Here is a 15,453-nt window from a genome sequence, read left to right on the forward strand (position 1 = left end):
ATCCCCTTACTGATGAAAATGCTGATGTGTCAAATACTTATTTTCCCCGCTGTAACTAGCCAATAACAATTCATTAACTACCAGTTTACTGTAGTACGAGTTATGATTATGGCATAATAATGTGCAGTTTAAAAAATGACACCTCTCACTCTCTTTTATCTCTATTAAACTGCAGTGAAGGTTTCTGAAGTTTCAGCAAACAATCTATAAAACATTAACTTGGTTCTAGACACTAGCAGATGGTTTTCACAGAGCAAGCACGACACAGATACAGTGCAGGAATTTGTGTTGCTACATTGTGAGTGTACGCACACACACCGATGGTCACGATGGTGAAACACAGAATGATGTTGTGTTCATGTTTTCTGCACTTAGAACTGTTTGTTCTGCTGTTATCACTGACCGAACAGCACGATCCCGCTCGCTTAAAAAAAGTTTTTTTCTTTTATCAGACAGACAGATTGAGAGAAATCAGTGAGCGATGATCCTAATTAGTCCATTAATCTGTGGATGTTGACAGAAGGACAGCATTTCAAGCTAAGTCTTGTAAACTTTTCAAATACTGCGGACATTTAAGTGTTGAAGGAACACGTGTTTAAAAGTCTATTAGTTCAGTTCGATTTGATTTACTGTATCACACCAAAACACAACAGTATTCGCCTCAAGGACCTTTATATTGTGAGGTGCAATAAAAGTCTTTAAAGGTCAATGGATATGAAATACTGTGTTCCTGCTAACCCACAGAAAAGCTGGTTTACTGTCTATTTTTATCAGTGACGATGAATCATGATATTTTACAAACCGAGTTACACACTGCTAGTAGAGTGTACACCGCAGTCAAATCAACCCACTGAACTTGAGTTCAGTTTTTTCCCACTGGAGCCCACATGATATTAAAGCATCTGTAACTAATATTTTCAGTTTACCTGTTTCCTCCACCATGCTTTCACACTGTGATAAATTTGGTTTAATATGATTTACATGCAAGTGGGAACAATCACAAAGGCTACACTAAGGGCGGATATTTGCATTATTGTGATGCGCTAACTGTGGATTTGCCTAGAGCTGGTACTGATCCGTGTTTGTCTCTGTGCTTGATTTTTAAGATTTCATTCAGGTGGTTTATCACTAAAAAAAAAGCTGTTACCAGTGTCCATGATGAAGGGGTGAGAAGTAAGTGTAGGAGAGAAAGGCAGTATATGACGATGCTTTAAATATCGGACTAGTGGAAAGTTAAAAGTATTAATGAACAGAGATGGGCAGTAACACATTACAAGTAACACGTTGCTTTTTTCAAAGAACGAGTAAAGTAAGGGATTACTATTGCAAAAAAGTAATTAGATTCCTATTACTTTCCGGTAAGCACGCTGCGTTATGGTTACTAAAACGTCATTGTGTTTGTGAGTATGTCTCATGACAATGACATGAGTACGTGCAACAACTGTGGCAGCAACAGACATGTGTAGATCAACATGCAGCGTTTAAAGCTTGGAGGTACTGACATTACTTTTAGTTTGATTCCGTAAAAAGTGGCAAAAACATTAACGTCTGCTGTACACTATTTTCAAGTAATTTGACCAACATTGTTTATGACTCAAGTACTCAACAGTGGTTTAATTGCATGTCCCGCTTTGCAGCTGAAACAACCAAGTTACTAACTAACCAATCAGACTTGTCTTCATTAGATGTAACCTCTGGTCTAATCATTTACTCACCCATCTCTGCTGTCTCTATCTGCCTGATTGGGCAGGTTAACATCCATCCACATCCAAGACTCATAGAACTTGGAACGCAGATATACGTCAGCCTCATCTGTATACTCTTCTTCCTCTTCGCCTTCTTCGATGATCTCTTTTGCAATTGAACTAAGCACATCATATTCGTCCTCTGCTTTCCTCGCATATTTCTCAAGGTACACTTCACGCCCAATTGGTCCAGGCTGGCCGGGAAATGAACGCAATACTTCAGTTTCAGGTGGTCCAGGTGGTCCAGGTGGTCCAGGTCGTCCTTGTAGTCCAGGTTGTCCAGGTGAAGGATATCTCCAGTCTGTAATATTTGAATATATTCACACAGTTATGCACATAGTGTTTTAGACAACACCCAGCAGATTGTTAATCAAACAATCAAGATGTGATTAAAGTATAAGCGTTTAGCTTTTACTGGTGTTGACTTCATCCATAGTTATTATTGGAGAAATTAGTGAAATGTTTTTTTGTTTCTTTTTTTTACATAATAAATAAAATGTTTCTGTAGAACATGAGGTGCTCTTAAACTCTAAAAATCTATTGGCGATCTCAGTAGATGGAGCAGGAGATGCCTTCTGCCCTGATCAGAGAGTTTCAGTGCTGTGAGTAAAAGAGGACAAAATGCCGCAACTGGCGCTCCACAGGAAAACAGTAAATGTCAAGCAGACTGTTTTCCTAAGAAGCAGCTCCCAGTAAGCTAGCAGAGGTCAATGTCCTTAAACTGATTTGAGAGGACCCAAAGTTTTAGATTTGTGCCAAATCTAGAAATGTCTTTAAATAATAATATGAACTATTTTTGATTAACTATTTTATTGTTATACTGCTAAATTTTAAATTAAATGTAAAAAGCTTTGACATATCAAGCTAAAATCAAAGATATGAATGCCAAATTGATGAGAAAGAAGTATAGAAATTACTGAAGTTCTCTTGCGAGAGATGTATTCTCCGATGTGGCATAATAATGTGAGCAGCAGTGGTGGTGGGAACAGGTGTTGTAGTGGGTGATGGTGTCGTAGGAATCTCTGTATTAAACGGCTGGTCCCTCAATGTGGCGCAGCAATAGCGGAACGCCCGGATGCACTCCCATCCCTCAGTGATGTAGAGGGAGCGTCGTGTGCAAGAGTACGGCATCGGGATCTCCCGAAGGCCATCTTTACAGCAACGATACTGCAGCTTCTCCTTGTAGTGACTCTCTGGAGGCAGAGGGGTGGAAGAGAGGTAAGCAGCAGGGTCAGCACCAGTTGTATGATACTCTGTATTTTGCCATTTCTATGTTAATGAAATGCCAAATTCTAAATGTCTAAAAGTGCGTATAATAAAATTGTTGATAATGTTGCCCCGCATCTGCTGTTTAACCATAATGAAATTCACCTTCTCTTAACTTAATTATTTATTTGATGCCATAAATTTCACACTAATGTTACAAGGTGGAAAAGCATAGAAAGCAGAGTTAAACTGCAGGCACAATTTATACGAGCTAATCTCAGCTGACTAAAAAAACAGACAGCACTCACCCAGCTGTGCTTTACGTCGCAGCAGTTCAGCAGAGCGCCGCCTTCTGGCATTGCCTGGACACTGCATGGCTGGGGGAAGAAGAGTAGAATAACACTATTAATCTTTGTATACATAATCAGGGTTTAAGGTGGGATTTGTGAAGTGTTGAGACATCTGGCATGGTGGTGTAACACAGGGAGAAGAATAAGATGCGCAACTGCACTGAGGTTTACTGCTTTGTATGGGTTTAATTCAATTCATCAAGACATATAAGGGGACAGATTGGCTTAAATATAAACGGATGCCTGCTACACTTAATGTAAAAAACTGAAACTACTTGCCAGTTATACCCTAATTTCAAAACAACTGTGACATTGTTTAAAATAAACATAAAAATGCAATGATTTGCATTTTTCATTGTGAATAAAATATGGGTTTATGTGATTTCCAAATCATTGCACTGAATTTTTATGTACATTTAGCTAAATGTCCAAGTTTTTATGGGACCGGATTTGTATAAATCTTAGTTTTAAGTCAGTTTTAGTATACTAACTTTTAGCTAAACCCATGCCTAATAGAAAGCACTGTAGTATAATAATAATAATAATGGATTGGATTTATATAGCGCTTTTCAAGGCACCCAAAGCGCTTTACAATACCACTATTCATTCACTCTCACATTTATACACATATATATACACATATACAGCACTGTAATAGACAGCACTGTAATATACACCATGATGGCCCAAGTGATGAGCAGATTGTAGAAGAAATGGCCTTAGTAGATGTAGAAAGGTCTGATTTGCGGCAGAAACATGGTCTTCAGCTGCTATAAAGGTAAAGAGGGACTAAAAAGTTTAAACTTTCCACAGATGCTCCATGCTGATAGATACCTTTCCTAGTTGGGGTTGGAAAGCCACGGCTGGAGGAGAAAAGCAGTCCTGCATCTTGAAATACCCCATTGGCATCTCGGCCTCCCCCTCGTGTGCAACCAATATCACCGTGCTCGACCACGTCCCAAATCTGAGCAGAGGGTTCCATTAACAAAAGGTGAAAGGACTTCTGCATTGCAATTGTCTTTTTCAGTCTATTATCAGTATTATAAAACAGAAATTTTCCAAATCCAAAAAAGCACACCTTCTTTTGCGTAAGTCTGTCCCTGCTGAGAAGATACACAGCGTTGTCCACGGCCACCAGGCTGACCTTTGCCCCCGGGTCACCTCTTATCTTAAAGCGAAACATCTTCCCAGGAAGGTAGTCTCTGGGTGCGCCGTCCACTGGCCCCACTGTGAGCTATAGCAGAGAATGAAAGCAAAAAAACCCAAAAACACACAAACAGAACCATAAAAGACTAAAGAAAAGAAAAAAAAAACTTTTGTTTGTTGGTTTTCTTGTTATCAGAAACATTTAAGAATGCAATAAAATCATAATTTAAGACTAGTTTAATAATGGTTAATGCACCCAGAGTAACTGGGGGTTCAGTGTCACGCCCAAGGATACTCTGACACGCAGACTGAAGGTGGCAGGGTTTAACCACCAACCCTCCAGCTGGTAAACACTGTACCCTCTGAGTGAGTGAGAGAGCTGAGGACTCACCCCTCCTCCAAGACAGGAATCCACCACATCTATCCAGACGGAGTCGGACACCACCTCCTCTGTGTCCATCCAGGGAATAGTGTAATACGCCACAATACGAAACGATGGCATCATGTCTGGTGTTACCATCAGCCCGATGCTGGTGACCAGCTGACCAGTTATATCCATGCGCCCGGCTTGTATGATTTTTCCTTTACTGAGAATCTGAGAATCACACACACACACACACACACACACACACACACACACACACACACACACACACACACACACACATATATTTAGTGTATCGAGGAAGTATTCAAAGTGCTTCACTTTTCACTTTTATTTTGTCGTGTTATTTTAAAATGGATTACATTTATTTTTCACCTTAAACTTCTAAACACAACACTCTATTATTAAAAGATGAAAATATATATATATAAAACGTATACAAAGGTAATTCCAGCCTTCGCCATGCCATTTAGAATTGAGCTCAAGTGCATCCTGATTACACTCATCATCCGACAGATTGTCCTGTTGTAAATTTCTTAGATTTTTGCATATTTATCACACTTTTTTATTGCCTCTATCAGTTTGAATAGGGTTACAAAACCATTTCTAAGGCATTACGACTCCAGTGAACCACAATGAGAGCCATTATCCGTAAATGGATAAAACTTGAAACAGTAAAGAACCTTCCCAGGAGTGGTTGGCCTCAACAACTCAGCATCAACGGCTCATCTGTGAGGTTACAAACAAAGCTAGAACAACATATAAAGAACTGCAGGTCTCACTTACTTCAGTCATATTCAGTGTTGATTCATCAATAAGAAACACACTGAGCGATAATGGCATCCATGGGACAGTTCAAATGAGAAAACTACTGCTGACCAAAAAGAACACAAAGGTTCATCTCACATTTGGATTCACAAGACAAAATGTGAGTGCTGTTGCATCTGGTATAAAGCTAGCACAGCGTCAAACAGTCATGGTGGTAGTGTGATGGTCTGGGCCTGCTTTGCTGCTTCAGGACCTGGATGACTTGATGGAGCCATGAATTATACAAGACTTTCCTGAAGGAAAATGTCTGACCATCAGTTTATTTCCTGAAGCTCACGAGCACTTGGGTTTTGCAAAAGGACTATAATATGAAACAGATGAAGTCCACCCCCAAAGACTCAAAAAAAGAGGTTTTGGAATGGCTTCATCAAAGTACGACCTTGCCATTCATGCTTGAAAGCGAGAAGAGAGGTAATCTATAGTAATAAGTGATGAAAAAAGAAGAGCATTGATAGATAGATAGATGATTGTATTAATATTGATAGATAGATAGATAGATAGATAGATAGATAGATAGATAGATAGATAGATAGATAGATAGATAGATAGATAGATAATAGATAGATAGATAGATAGATAGATAGATAGATAGATAGATAGATAGATAGATAGATAGATAGATAGATAGATAGATAGATAGATAGATAGATAGATAGATAGATAGATATTTGTATTTGCTTTATCTTTGACTGTGTGTTTTATTTTTTATTTTTGTGGACAGCTGATTGTCCCACATTCTTTTTTTATGTTCACGTGTATTAGAACATGTCAGCTCACCAGGTAGGTGATAAATTTGATGAATCCTCTGAACGACTCATCTGCAAGACTGACTGTGAGCTTCACGGACAGTCTTTCTCCTAAAGACACTGTGGTAGTTCCTGTGGAGACATGCAGGTAGTTCTTTTCATGGTCATGGGTGCTGTAGGAATAAACAGTGAACTGCTGCTTTGCCTGCTGCTCTGGTCTCAAGCCATCCTGTGCTGTTTCAGCCTGCAAAAGAGGAACAAACAAATAGAAAAGAAAAAAGTATTAAACTAAGACCAATACCTGTAGCTAGAAATGTAACTAACTTATCAGCCTTCATGACTTTAAATAAAAAAAAATAGATCACACACACAGGTAGAATCAGTGAGGTAGAACAGTCATACTAACAATGATGGTTTGTGGTTGATCATTCTTGGGCATGTTGATGGCAGCTCTGGTGGTTCCGGAGGGCACGAATAATGGGGTGTCCAGCAAGTTCAGCTTAACCAGGACGTTACGAGCCATGGAACCATCATGGTGGCTCACCTGAATCTGGAAAAGATTGCTCTATCTTTTTAGATGCTCACTACAATATTTATTTGAACTTCAATAATTAATTCAAATAGAATGAAAATGCAGAGAATGACCCTTACTGTGAAATCAAAAGGCAGGCCTGGCTTGAAGTACTTTGGTATGTTTTGGAACAATAAGACGTAGGGAGATTCCACAATTTTAATGCCAGACTTCTCGGCCTCAACCAGATCACTTCCTGCAATGATCATCAAACAATCCAAAAAATATATATATAAATAACCACTGACGTAATTAATGTTGTGAACAGAGAATCTAGCCTGCATCAGACTAGTGACATGTCCAGGGTGTACCCCACCTCTCACTCTATGATAGCTGGTTCTAGCCCCCCTACGCCCCTGATAAGAATTAGTAAAAGAGAAAGGATAGATGCATGGTGGAACACAGAATCAAAAGGTTCTTGGAGAAAAGAGTTCTGTGCAGTGTGGAGGTGCACTAAAGGTGAACCATTTCATGTCCATTTTCAGTTATTGTTGCTTGAGCTGTTAGTTAGTACTGCAGCAGATAAACAGGATTTTGCTTTTCAGCATTTTAACTGTTTTCCCCCAGCAGCAGCAACATGACCTACATTTCCAAATAATATGATACTAAAGAGAGTCAAAGGTTTTGATTACCGGTACTTTGGTTTATCCAGAATGCTAAAGGGCATGTTGATACAATTCAGAGCGTAAGTTGCGTGAGTTTGGAGTTTCACAGCAGACATTATTGATCCTGGCGAGCAGTGGTTAATTACAACACACCGGAGAGTTTGATCTTACTAGGCTATCAGAAAAGGAGCAAGGCAAAGTTGACAAGCTGATCATCAACTAATGTGAGTAGATAAAGCAGTTACAAAGCCAACTTAACACCATGTCCAAAATTCTGAGTTAGTTGCATTAGAAAGCACACGAAATTAATCTGCTCATTTACAGCACATTTTATCGTTGTGTTAGATTTGCAGGATTTTAAATGTGCTTATTTTTTTTATTTATTTATTTATTTATTGTTTTATTTATTTGTGGTTCAAAATGTTGACTTTCTTTAGTTTGTCTGAAATTCTGGCTCACACTTCATGTTTACCTGTCTTGGTGAGCACAGAGGCCTTGACATACACAGAGTTCCCGATCAAAGATCGAATGTTGGGGTAAGCACTTTTGATCTCCTCCATGCTCAGTGTAACAGTTCCACCATCAAGCTGCATGAAGAGAAACAGTCATGACATTTAGCAGCTATAAAGGCCATTTAGCCTACCCAGTATGTAAAATTATTAATATAAACTCTTGGCTCAAGCACCTCTTTACAGTCACTATGCTTTATGAAGACATTTGGCAAGGATGCTTCATCAGCAAGCTATTGTCTGTACACAGAGTACGCAAACTTCATACATCAAAGAAATATTTGAAATTTAGTTGAAGCAAAGACTTTGGTGGTTTCTTTGTTTGTTTGGGGGGGGGTTATAAGAACTTTTTTAAGTTCTTATAAATTACTATTTTTGTTCTCCAGCTGCACTCACACCGTATGTTTGAGTCCCATGGCTCTCATCAACTTCCTTTTTAAAACTACTTGCAACTATTTTGCATATAGATAAAAATGACTTAAGCATTGCGGTTTATGGAATAAGCCGGTATGGTCTGAGTCACCCAGCCCTAGTGACCAGTATGTGACCCCACTGAGTTGTCTGCAAATACTTCCCATTTGCTTTCTGAGTCGTAGTAAAACTTGTAAAAGTGCAACACAAACCAAAGACAGAGAATGCTATCTTGAGAGCAGAAGTTGTGTCTTCCAGTTAGCATTACTCTGTTCAGAGTTTCACTACTGCTAGGTGAGTAGGTTTTTGCAGGTGAGCTATTGTCTTTCACATGACGTGCAAGCAACCAAAGCAGTCACACAGAGATTTTTCAAATAGCAGGCCCAGGGGTCACTGGCTGGTCTCCAGGCCCATGTTACATGTTTAACAACTGATTTCACAGTGAATGCCACCAACCACTCACACCTGATTAAAGCATAGATATGTTATCCTTGCAACAGGTAGTTGCCAGATATGATGCTGCAGGCCTGTGTGACTAAGGCCTAAGTGTTATTAACAGAAGTAGCTGCTAACAGTGTCTCTTTTTGTCACCTTTTTTTTTTACTGTCCCAGTATGGTTGTTTAACACCAGAGCTAAACAAAAATAATAGATAAGTAAAAGGAAGCAAATAAGCACATTAATTTTGACATAGATCTGAAATACAGAGGCCAAAATCTACAGCCATAGTAATGTAAACTTTTAGAGTAAACTTACATCTGACACCTGCTTCACTGAAGGTAATCTTATCATTTCTTTATTGAGCTTGACTCCAAACACAACATAAGCTGTCCCCTGGACTGGCTCTCCATACAGGTACCTGAAACACAATCCCCAAAACAGTTATCCACCAGTCAATGGTATGTTTATAATACCTATCTAACAGTTCCCAAGCCAAATGAAGCCAACACAGAAAATGCAGTTGCTCTAATGACCTCTTGGACAGACAGTAAAAAACATGGACGTAACGTCTGGGTCAGAAAAACTAAGGCATTGCAGATGAGCCTTAAATATGTATTTTGAAGCCCCAACGTGCTGCTTCAGAGAAAATACAAAGTCCAGAAAATGATGACCATGAATGTTCTTATGGCTAAGAATGTCATTACATTTGTATTTTTAAATTCTTGACTATTTTAGAGTCTGTTTACAGGGTAGGACATCATTTCTAAGGAAGAGTTTAGAAGAGTTTATACTAAACTCAGCCCAAGATTAAATAAAATAACCTAAAATTCATTGTGATGGAAATAACATTTCATCATTATCATCATCATTTATTTATATAGCACTTTAAAACACACCTGGTAGACCAAAATGCTGTACAATACAAATATAAATATAATAATAGAAAGCAGAAACCAGACATAGCAATAAAATTAATAAAAATGTCAGTTATCCACAGAGTTAAAAGCCAGGGAATAAAAATAGGTTTTTAATAAGGACTTAAAAACTGGAACTGATGAAGCTTGTCTAATATGGAAGGTTATTCCAAAGCATCGGCGCTGCGACAGACAACGCTTGGTCTCCTCTAAGTTTCAGCCGTGACTTTGGGACCGAAAGCAACAACCGCTCAGCTGTCCGAAGGGAACGAGTGGGGACACGGGGCTTCAACAAGTCAGACAAATAAACAGGTTTCAATAGCATTGAAAGGCTAGGATTTAGTTAGAGACTAAATATGACCAAAGGATGTCACAAGTAAGAGAGTTTGTTGGTGTGTTTAAGTGTAATAAACAAACCTGGCTGAGATTTCTACTACCAGTTCACTGTCATCCAAGCTAAGGAAGGTCTTCTTGGGTGTTAAGGTAACATTGAAGGCAGGAAGCACTAAAAAAGAAACATTACAATGAATGTGACATTCAGAAAACACAGGGAAAGATATTATTCATTTGATTAGCATAATAACTCCACCTACCATATTTCTTCACCTGAAACTGAGAGGTGAAAGTGTTCTCCTCCCAGTGGTCAAACCTTGCTTTAATAATCCATGTTCCTTCACTATAAGACATAAATGTTGCTCAACACCCAACGCACTGTTCATCCCAACAATGTAAAGGTCAAATAAAATGTCTTTGCTTTTGTTCTTCTCTTTCCTAACTGAGATTCTAACATTCTGCCATGTTGTTCGTCTTGCTGACTCGCTGCACATATTAAGCAGCAAACAGGTACTCTGTGTGCCACCCAGTCAGCATTTGTAAGATACTCTAAAATCTAAACTGGTGCAGGTGGTGGCCTAAAGTAAACATGTGCATGAGATAAAATCATACTGGAATGATGACTTCCTAAAAATTTGATAAGACGACTTAGAAGCCAAGAATCTATCAAACATCTGTGTTAAACTTTCACACAGCTTGTAATATAACGAAATAGTTACCAAATGAGTCGATACTTACTTGACGTATTCAGAGAGTGGAAATGTTTCTGAAAAGATCCCATCAACAGCCCTGGTCCTGGAGACCTGTTTAACCACCACACCATCTGGATTCTATAACACAGAAACTACGTCAGCATTTGAGCTGATACATTCAGTACATGACAGGGTTATCACCAAAATACTGCCAGAATCCAGTTTCTACAAAAGCTACCAAGTTATGTAGCTACAGGACAATCCCTCTTGTACTGTCACATGGATGGTTTTAACATCTTTTGGCACAACCATTTTATATTTCAGCATTCACAAAAAAATTTTTTATATTTGCAATCAATGGTTTGTTCACCTCAATATCTATTTCGATGGAGTTGTTGAAGGCCCTAAAGGTTGGAGAAGACACAAAGGCTCGAAGTCGAACTGGAGACGAAAGGAAAAGAAAGTGGACATTTCTTTTAAATCAGTCAAACAAAATTATTATTTATGATCTTTGCTACTGGAAACGTTTTAGCAACCACTATCACTATCATCTCAAAATAGTCCTTAACAAATACGCTATTTAAGATTCAACCTGAAAACTATCTCGTCTAGTCATGTTATAGTTGTTTTAATTGTTCGCATCTTTATTTTGAAGTTTTCTTTGAAGTTTTAATGAATATCCTCTGTTCTCACCGGTATCTCCTGGGTTGTAGATGGGTTTGTCTGTCTGGATAAAGATGTACCCAGAGTGAAAGGTTACCATCAATAGCTTCTTCTCAACGTGGAAACCTCCAAAGGTCACTTTCAAATTCACCAATTTCTTCTTCTTTTCTTCGCGATTCAGTAAATCAGAGGAAAGCTGCGATGAGATGTGATTGTGATATAGAAGACAGTTACTCTCAAAAGCTGCTCTCAGTCAGTGAATTTTATCAGTATTTTATTTCTAATTTCTTTCATTCACTTTGACTTTAGCATTTATTTCAATTTGAAACAGTTTGGATTACATTCTGTCAACCAGAATGTCAAAGATGATTTTGCTCAGGATCCATCACAGTTGACAGGTTACTACAATGTGTGAAGTACAGAAAGACAGTTATGTTGGCACTGGTTGCCTGTACGGCACAAGGTAGTGAGAACCTAAATTAACTGAGAAGTCAAGGAAGTTCACAAACATTCATATCCAAGACAAGCTGTACAAATTCATCGCGTTCCACAACAAACTGACTCTCAGGGGGACAAATTCTTGGGAATTTTAGGAGGGGCAACGTCTTACCATCGCATTAGCTCACTGGTGCTTTGACTGGATGAGCTAACAATAAATAAATATGAGCGAAGGCGGCTGCATGCAACAATGAGAATGACTTCTTTTTATTTTAAGAAAAAACAATCAACATCTAAGATTTTGCACTTCTCCTTTTGTAACTGTTTGAGGCTATTTAGTGAACATCATATCACAAATAGTTCACACATTTTTCAGATGTAGGTTAGTAGCTTCTGATAAATGACACTTGTGCACGTATCCTCTGTTTGAGTTGAATGGGTAACCTTAAATATGAGCTTGCTGAGTCACCTGTATAGGCTTGAGGGTGCTGAATCCATTTGCCTGATTTAGTGTGACTGAGTCCTGTAATAACGTGACAGCCTCGTTGAAGTTCTGGATCACGATGGAGACAGCAATGGGGTCAGACACACTATCAGCCTGTAAGTAGATGTTCTCATCGCTGTCTGTCCTCAGCACATCTGGAGCCAGCAGAACGAACCTGGAGGAGAGCAACAAAACATGGATTTCAGTAATACTACTGTCACCAGTAGTTCAGTCTTTATTGTGGCTACTGCAGCACCACTGTTATACAATTTCAGCACTCCTATGTTACTCTGGTGAACAATTCTAGCAAAAAACCAATTTCATTTTGAACTGACAAGCCAAAACATGAAATATGAATATCTAACAGAGTAATAAAATTTAAAAAAAAAATAAACAAATAAAGATAGAACACACTTTGGTAAACATAATATACAATTTGGTTTGACTGATGTATTAAGAGAAGGCATTTGGTGAGCATCTGTACCTTGGTGAAGGATCAATTGTTTTCTGTGGTTTTTCTTTCCTACAAATGAAGAGGAAACGTATTAATTTCAGTCATCACATAGTGCTGCTAACTGAGACTCGGATAAAACATATTTTGCACATATAACAATGTACGGCTCATGACACTGCATTTTTCTATTCATCTTCAATGTGGGAACATTTACTTATGTAATACCAAGTACCACATTTGTTGCATGAGATTTTGTGACATTTTGAGACGTCTGCATCAGCAGCGGGATTTTTTTCTTAAATAAAAAACCTAATTAAAAATGAATTGTACAAAATTCATTTTAAGAAATAAGATAAGATAAGATAAGATAAGATAAGATAAGATAAGATAAGATAAGATAAGATAAGATAAGATAAGATAAGATAAGATAAGATAAGATAAGATAAACCTTTATTAGTCCCACAGGTGGGAAATTGTTTGGTCACGGCAGAAAGTACAAGTTTAAGATCAGTAAAAGTTAAGAAAAGCACAATAGAATAGGATAAGAAAAAATAGAATAACACACTATACAACAAGAATAAAATACTTTATACAATAGAATAAAGTCCTCTACAAAATAGAATAAAATTCTTTGTCATAGTAGGAAAAACTGTACTTGGTAATATTGGAAATCAGTTACAATTGTGTATGGGATGTGTGTGTGTGTGTGTGTGTGTGTGTGTGTGTGTGTGTGTGTGTGTGTGTGTGTGTGTGTGTGTCAGCACATGTGGTCATCTGCAGAAACCATGTTATAAATAAACTGCACAAAACATATGCCACATGCAGCAAATATGATACAAATTTAAACTGATATACAGTATTTCATTTCTTCTTCTTCTTTAAATGTCACCAGGTTCAATAAACTCTTTTCAAACAATGCAAATTTTTGGCAATTATTTCAGACTGGCTTAACAGGGTTACAATTAAAATGGAGAGGGGATAATGACATGCAAGTTGCAATAACAAATGTAAAAAACAAATGAATAAGAAACAGCATGCCTTAATGATATTTTTAAAAGGGACATAAGAAATTCTCAATCATTATAGCAGAAAAGGCCACACAAAACCATGATGAGAATATGTTTGATAAGGAAATGAGAGCACATACCCAAAGATTGAGGGTAATAAATCTGAATTGATATTTTAAAATACATGTTAAAGAAAAACAGTGAATCAACACATCTTAATTTCTTAACTTATTCATTTTTTTAGTTTATGCATATTTTGCTTTCTGTTAGGCCGAATCCATCAAAGGTTACTTACTCATGAAGATGCCAGTATCGGTCAATTGGTACAAATCTGGGGATGAGATTCAAAAACAACAACTGAAGCTACCAGAGGCTTAACCTTGTCTGTACTATATGATTCTTGCTCACAGACCTCTTGTGTAAGCATGTTTGTGCACATACATACATACCTGTCCCTCCATGGATGCCTGTAAAGATCACAGCACGATTATTATGCAAAACCTCAAAGATGTAATGTCCAACACACAGCAGGTACTGAGTAAGTAAAGCCTCTTACCTCCTAGAATGGTCAAATTGTCCATTTGAGTTGCAGAAAAGTACAAGGAATAAAATGTTGTGTAGCTTCAGTCGAACCATAACGATTGTCTTGGAGTTTCTGTGGACTATGGCTACCAGTCAGTCACCTAATTTGAGAGACCCAAAAACTACTGTAGTTAATAGAAAGGGGAGGGATGTAGCTGCTGATCAATAAAACAAACTATAGACTTGTTTGGCAAAGAATGATGGGGAGGTCTTAACCAGGGCAAAGGGTCGTTTTGTTTTTAGTTCACTTATTTTACTTACTAACATGATGAATGAAGCTCAGCTGGAAGTTGCAGTAGCACAAACCGTGCATTTCATTGTCAACTGAATGTGCACGCAGCAGTCATGTGGTAATGAAGAAAATGTGTAAAGCTGTTGTATTATTTGTGACTGACACAGCACTGGCTTGGCTTTCTTGTTATCTGTGTCTGTTTTTTTCAAGCAACTGGTGGGTGGACCTGACCCAGTTTCAGATGTTGGCCCCATTGGGATCACCCATTTAAGCTGTGTGCAGATGTCACATATCAACTCCTATAAGGTTTAAACTCAATGAAGAACCCAAATCACAGGCTCATCTGGTGGGCTTTCTTTCAGTCTGACAATTTGGACATTCAGTATATCAAAGATAATGTCATGGCAGATGCTTTGTCCCGTGTTCCTCAGGCATTTGTCACAGCTGTATCATTAATATGCTTTGTACTAGTTCCTCTTCAGTATTCCTTCCTCCGCTAGGATCCAAGACAGCTGAGTCTGGAGATGGAAGCGGTTTGAGCATATATCAACGTGCTTGGCAGTGAGATTGATTATGAATAAAAAATCTGTAAAATGCATATGTTACATGTGTTAGGTTTATTTATAATGTCAATACAGGGAGTGCAGAATTATTAGGCAAATGAGTATTTTGTCCACATCATCCTCTTCATGCATGTTGTCTTACTCCAAGCT

The 15,453-nt window shown here is 38.1% G+C and overlaps 1 protein-coding gene across 1 annotated transcript in view; it reads right to left on the reverse strand.

Annotated features, from left to right (window-relative positions):
• Positions 1 to 14,609, reverse strand: part of LOC102291707 (complement C3) — a 32,565-nt gene extending 17,956 nt beyond the window's left edge. Inside the window, exons 1-21 of the mRNA XM_005946436.3 lie at positions 14,483 to 14,609; positions 14,376 to 14,393; positions 14,222 to 14,257; positions 12,950 to 12,988; positions 12,451 to 12,640; positions 11,574 to 11,739; positions 11,251 to 11,321; positions 10,927 to 11,018; positions 10,449 to 10,531; positions 10,273 to 10,360; positions 9,257 to 9,359; positions 8,055 to 8,169; positions 7,058 to 7,173; positions 6,813 to 6,956; positions 6,438 to 6,650; positions 4,839 to 5,042; positions 4,380 to 4,535; positions 4,136 to 4,265; positions 3,260 to 3,328; positions 2,663 to 2,938; positions 1,716 to 2,046 (exon numbers count right to left, since the gene is read on the reverse strand). Coding sequence (XP_005946498.1) covers positions 1,716 to 2,046; positions 2,663 to 2,938; positions 3,260 to 3,328; positions 4,136 to 4,265; positions 4,380 to 4,535; positions 4,839 to 5,042; positions 6,438 to 6,650; positions 6,813 to 6,956; positions 7,058 to 7,173; positions 8,055 to 8,169; positions 9,257 to 9,359; positions 10,273 to 10,360; positions 10,449 to 10,531; positions 10,927 to 11,018; positions 11,251 to 11,321; positions 11,574 to 11,739; positions 12,451 to 12,640; positions 12,950 to 12,988; positions 14,222 to 14,257; positions 14,376 to 14,393; positions 14,483 to 14,562 — 2,720 coding nt within the window. The 5' untranslated portion in view covers positions 14,563 to 14,609. The remainder of the gene's footprint in view (positions 1 to 1,715; positions 2,047 to 2,662; positions 2,939 to 3,259; positions 3,329 to 4,135; positions 4,266 to 4,379; positions 4,536 to 4,838; positions 5,043 to 6,437; positions 6,651 to 6,812; positions 6,957 to 7,057; positions 7,174 to 8,054; positions 8,170 to 9,256; positions 9,360 to 10,272; positions 10,361 to 10,448; positions 10,532 to 10,926; positions 11,019 to 11,250; positions 11,322 to 11,573; positions 11,740 to 12,450; positions 12,641 to 12,949; positions 12,989 to 14,221; positions 14,258 to 14,375; positions 14,394 to 14,482) is intronic.
• Positions 14,610 to 15,453: the final 844 nt, after the last annotated feature.

The sequence above is a fragment of the Haplochromis burtoni genome, unplaced genomic scaffold (assembly GCF_018398535.1).
Source record: "Haplochromis burtoni strain Fernald_Lab_line unplaced genomic scaffold, NCSU_Asbu1 Contig_479, whole genome shotgun sequence".
Classification (NCBI taxonomy): domain Eukaryota; kingdom Metazoa; phylum Chordata; class Actinopteri; order Cichliformes; family Cichlidae; genus Haplochromis; species Haplochromis burtoni.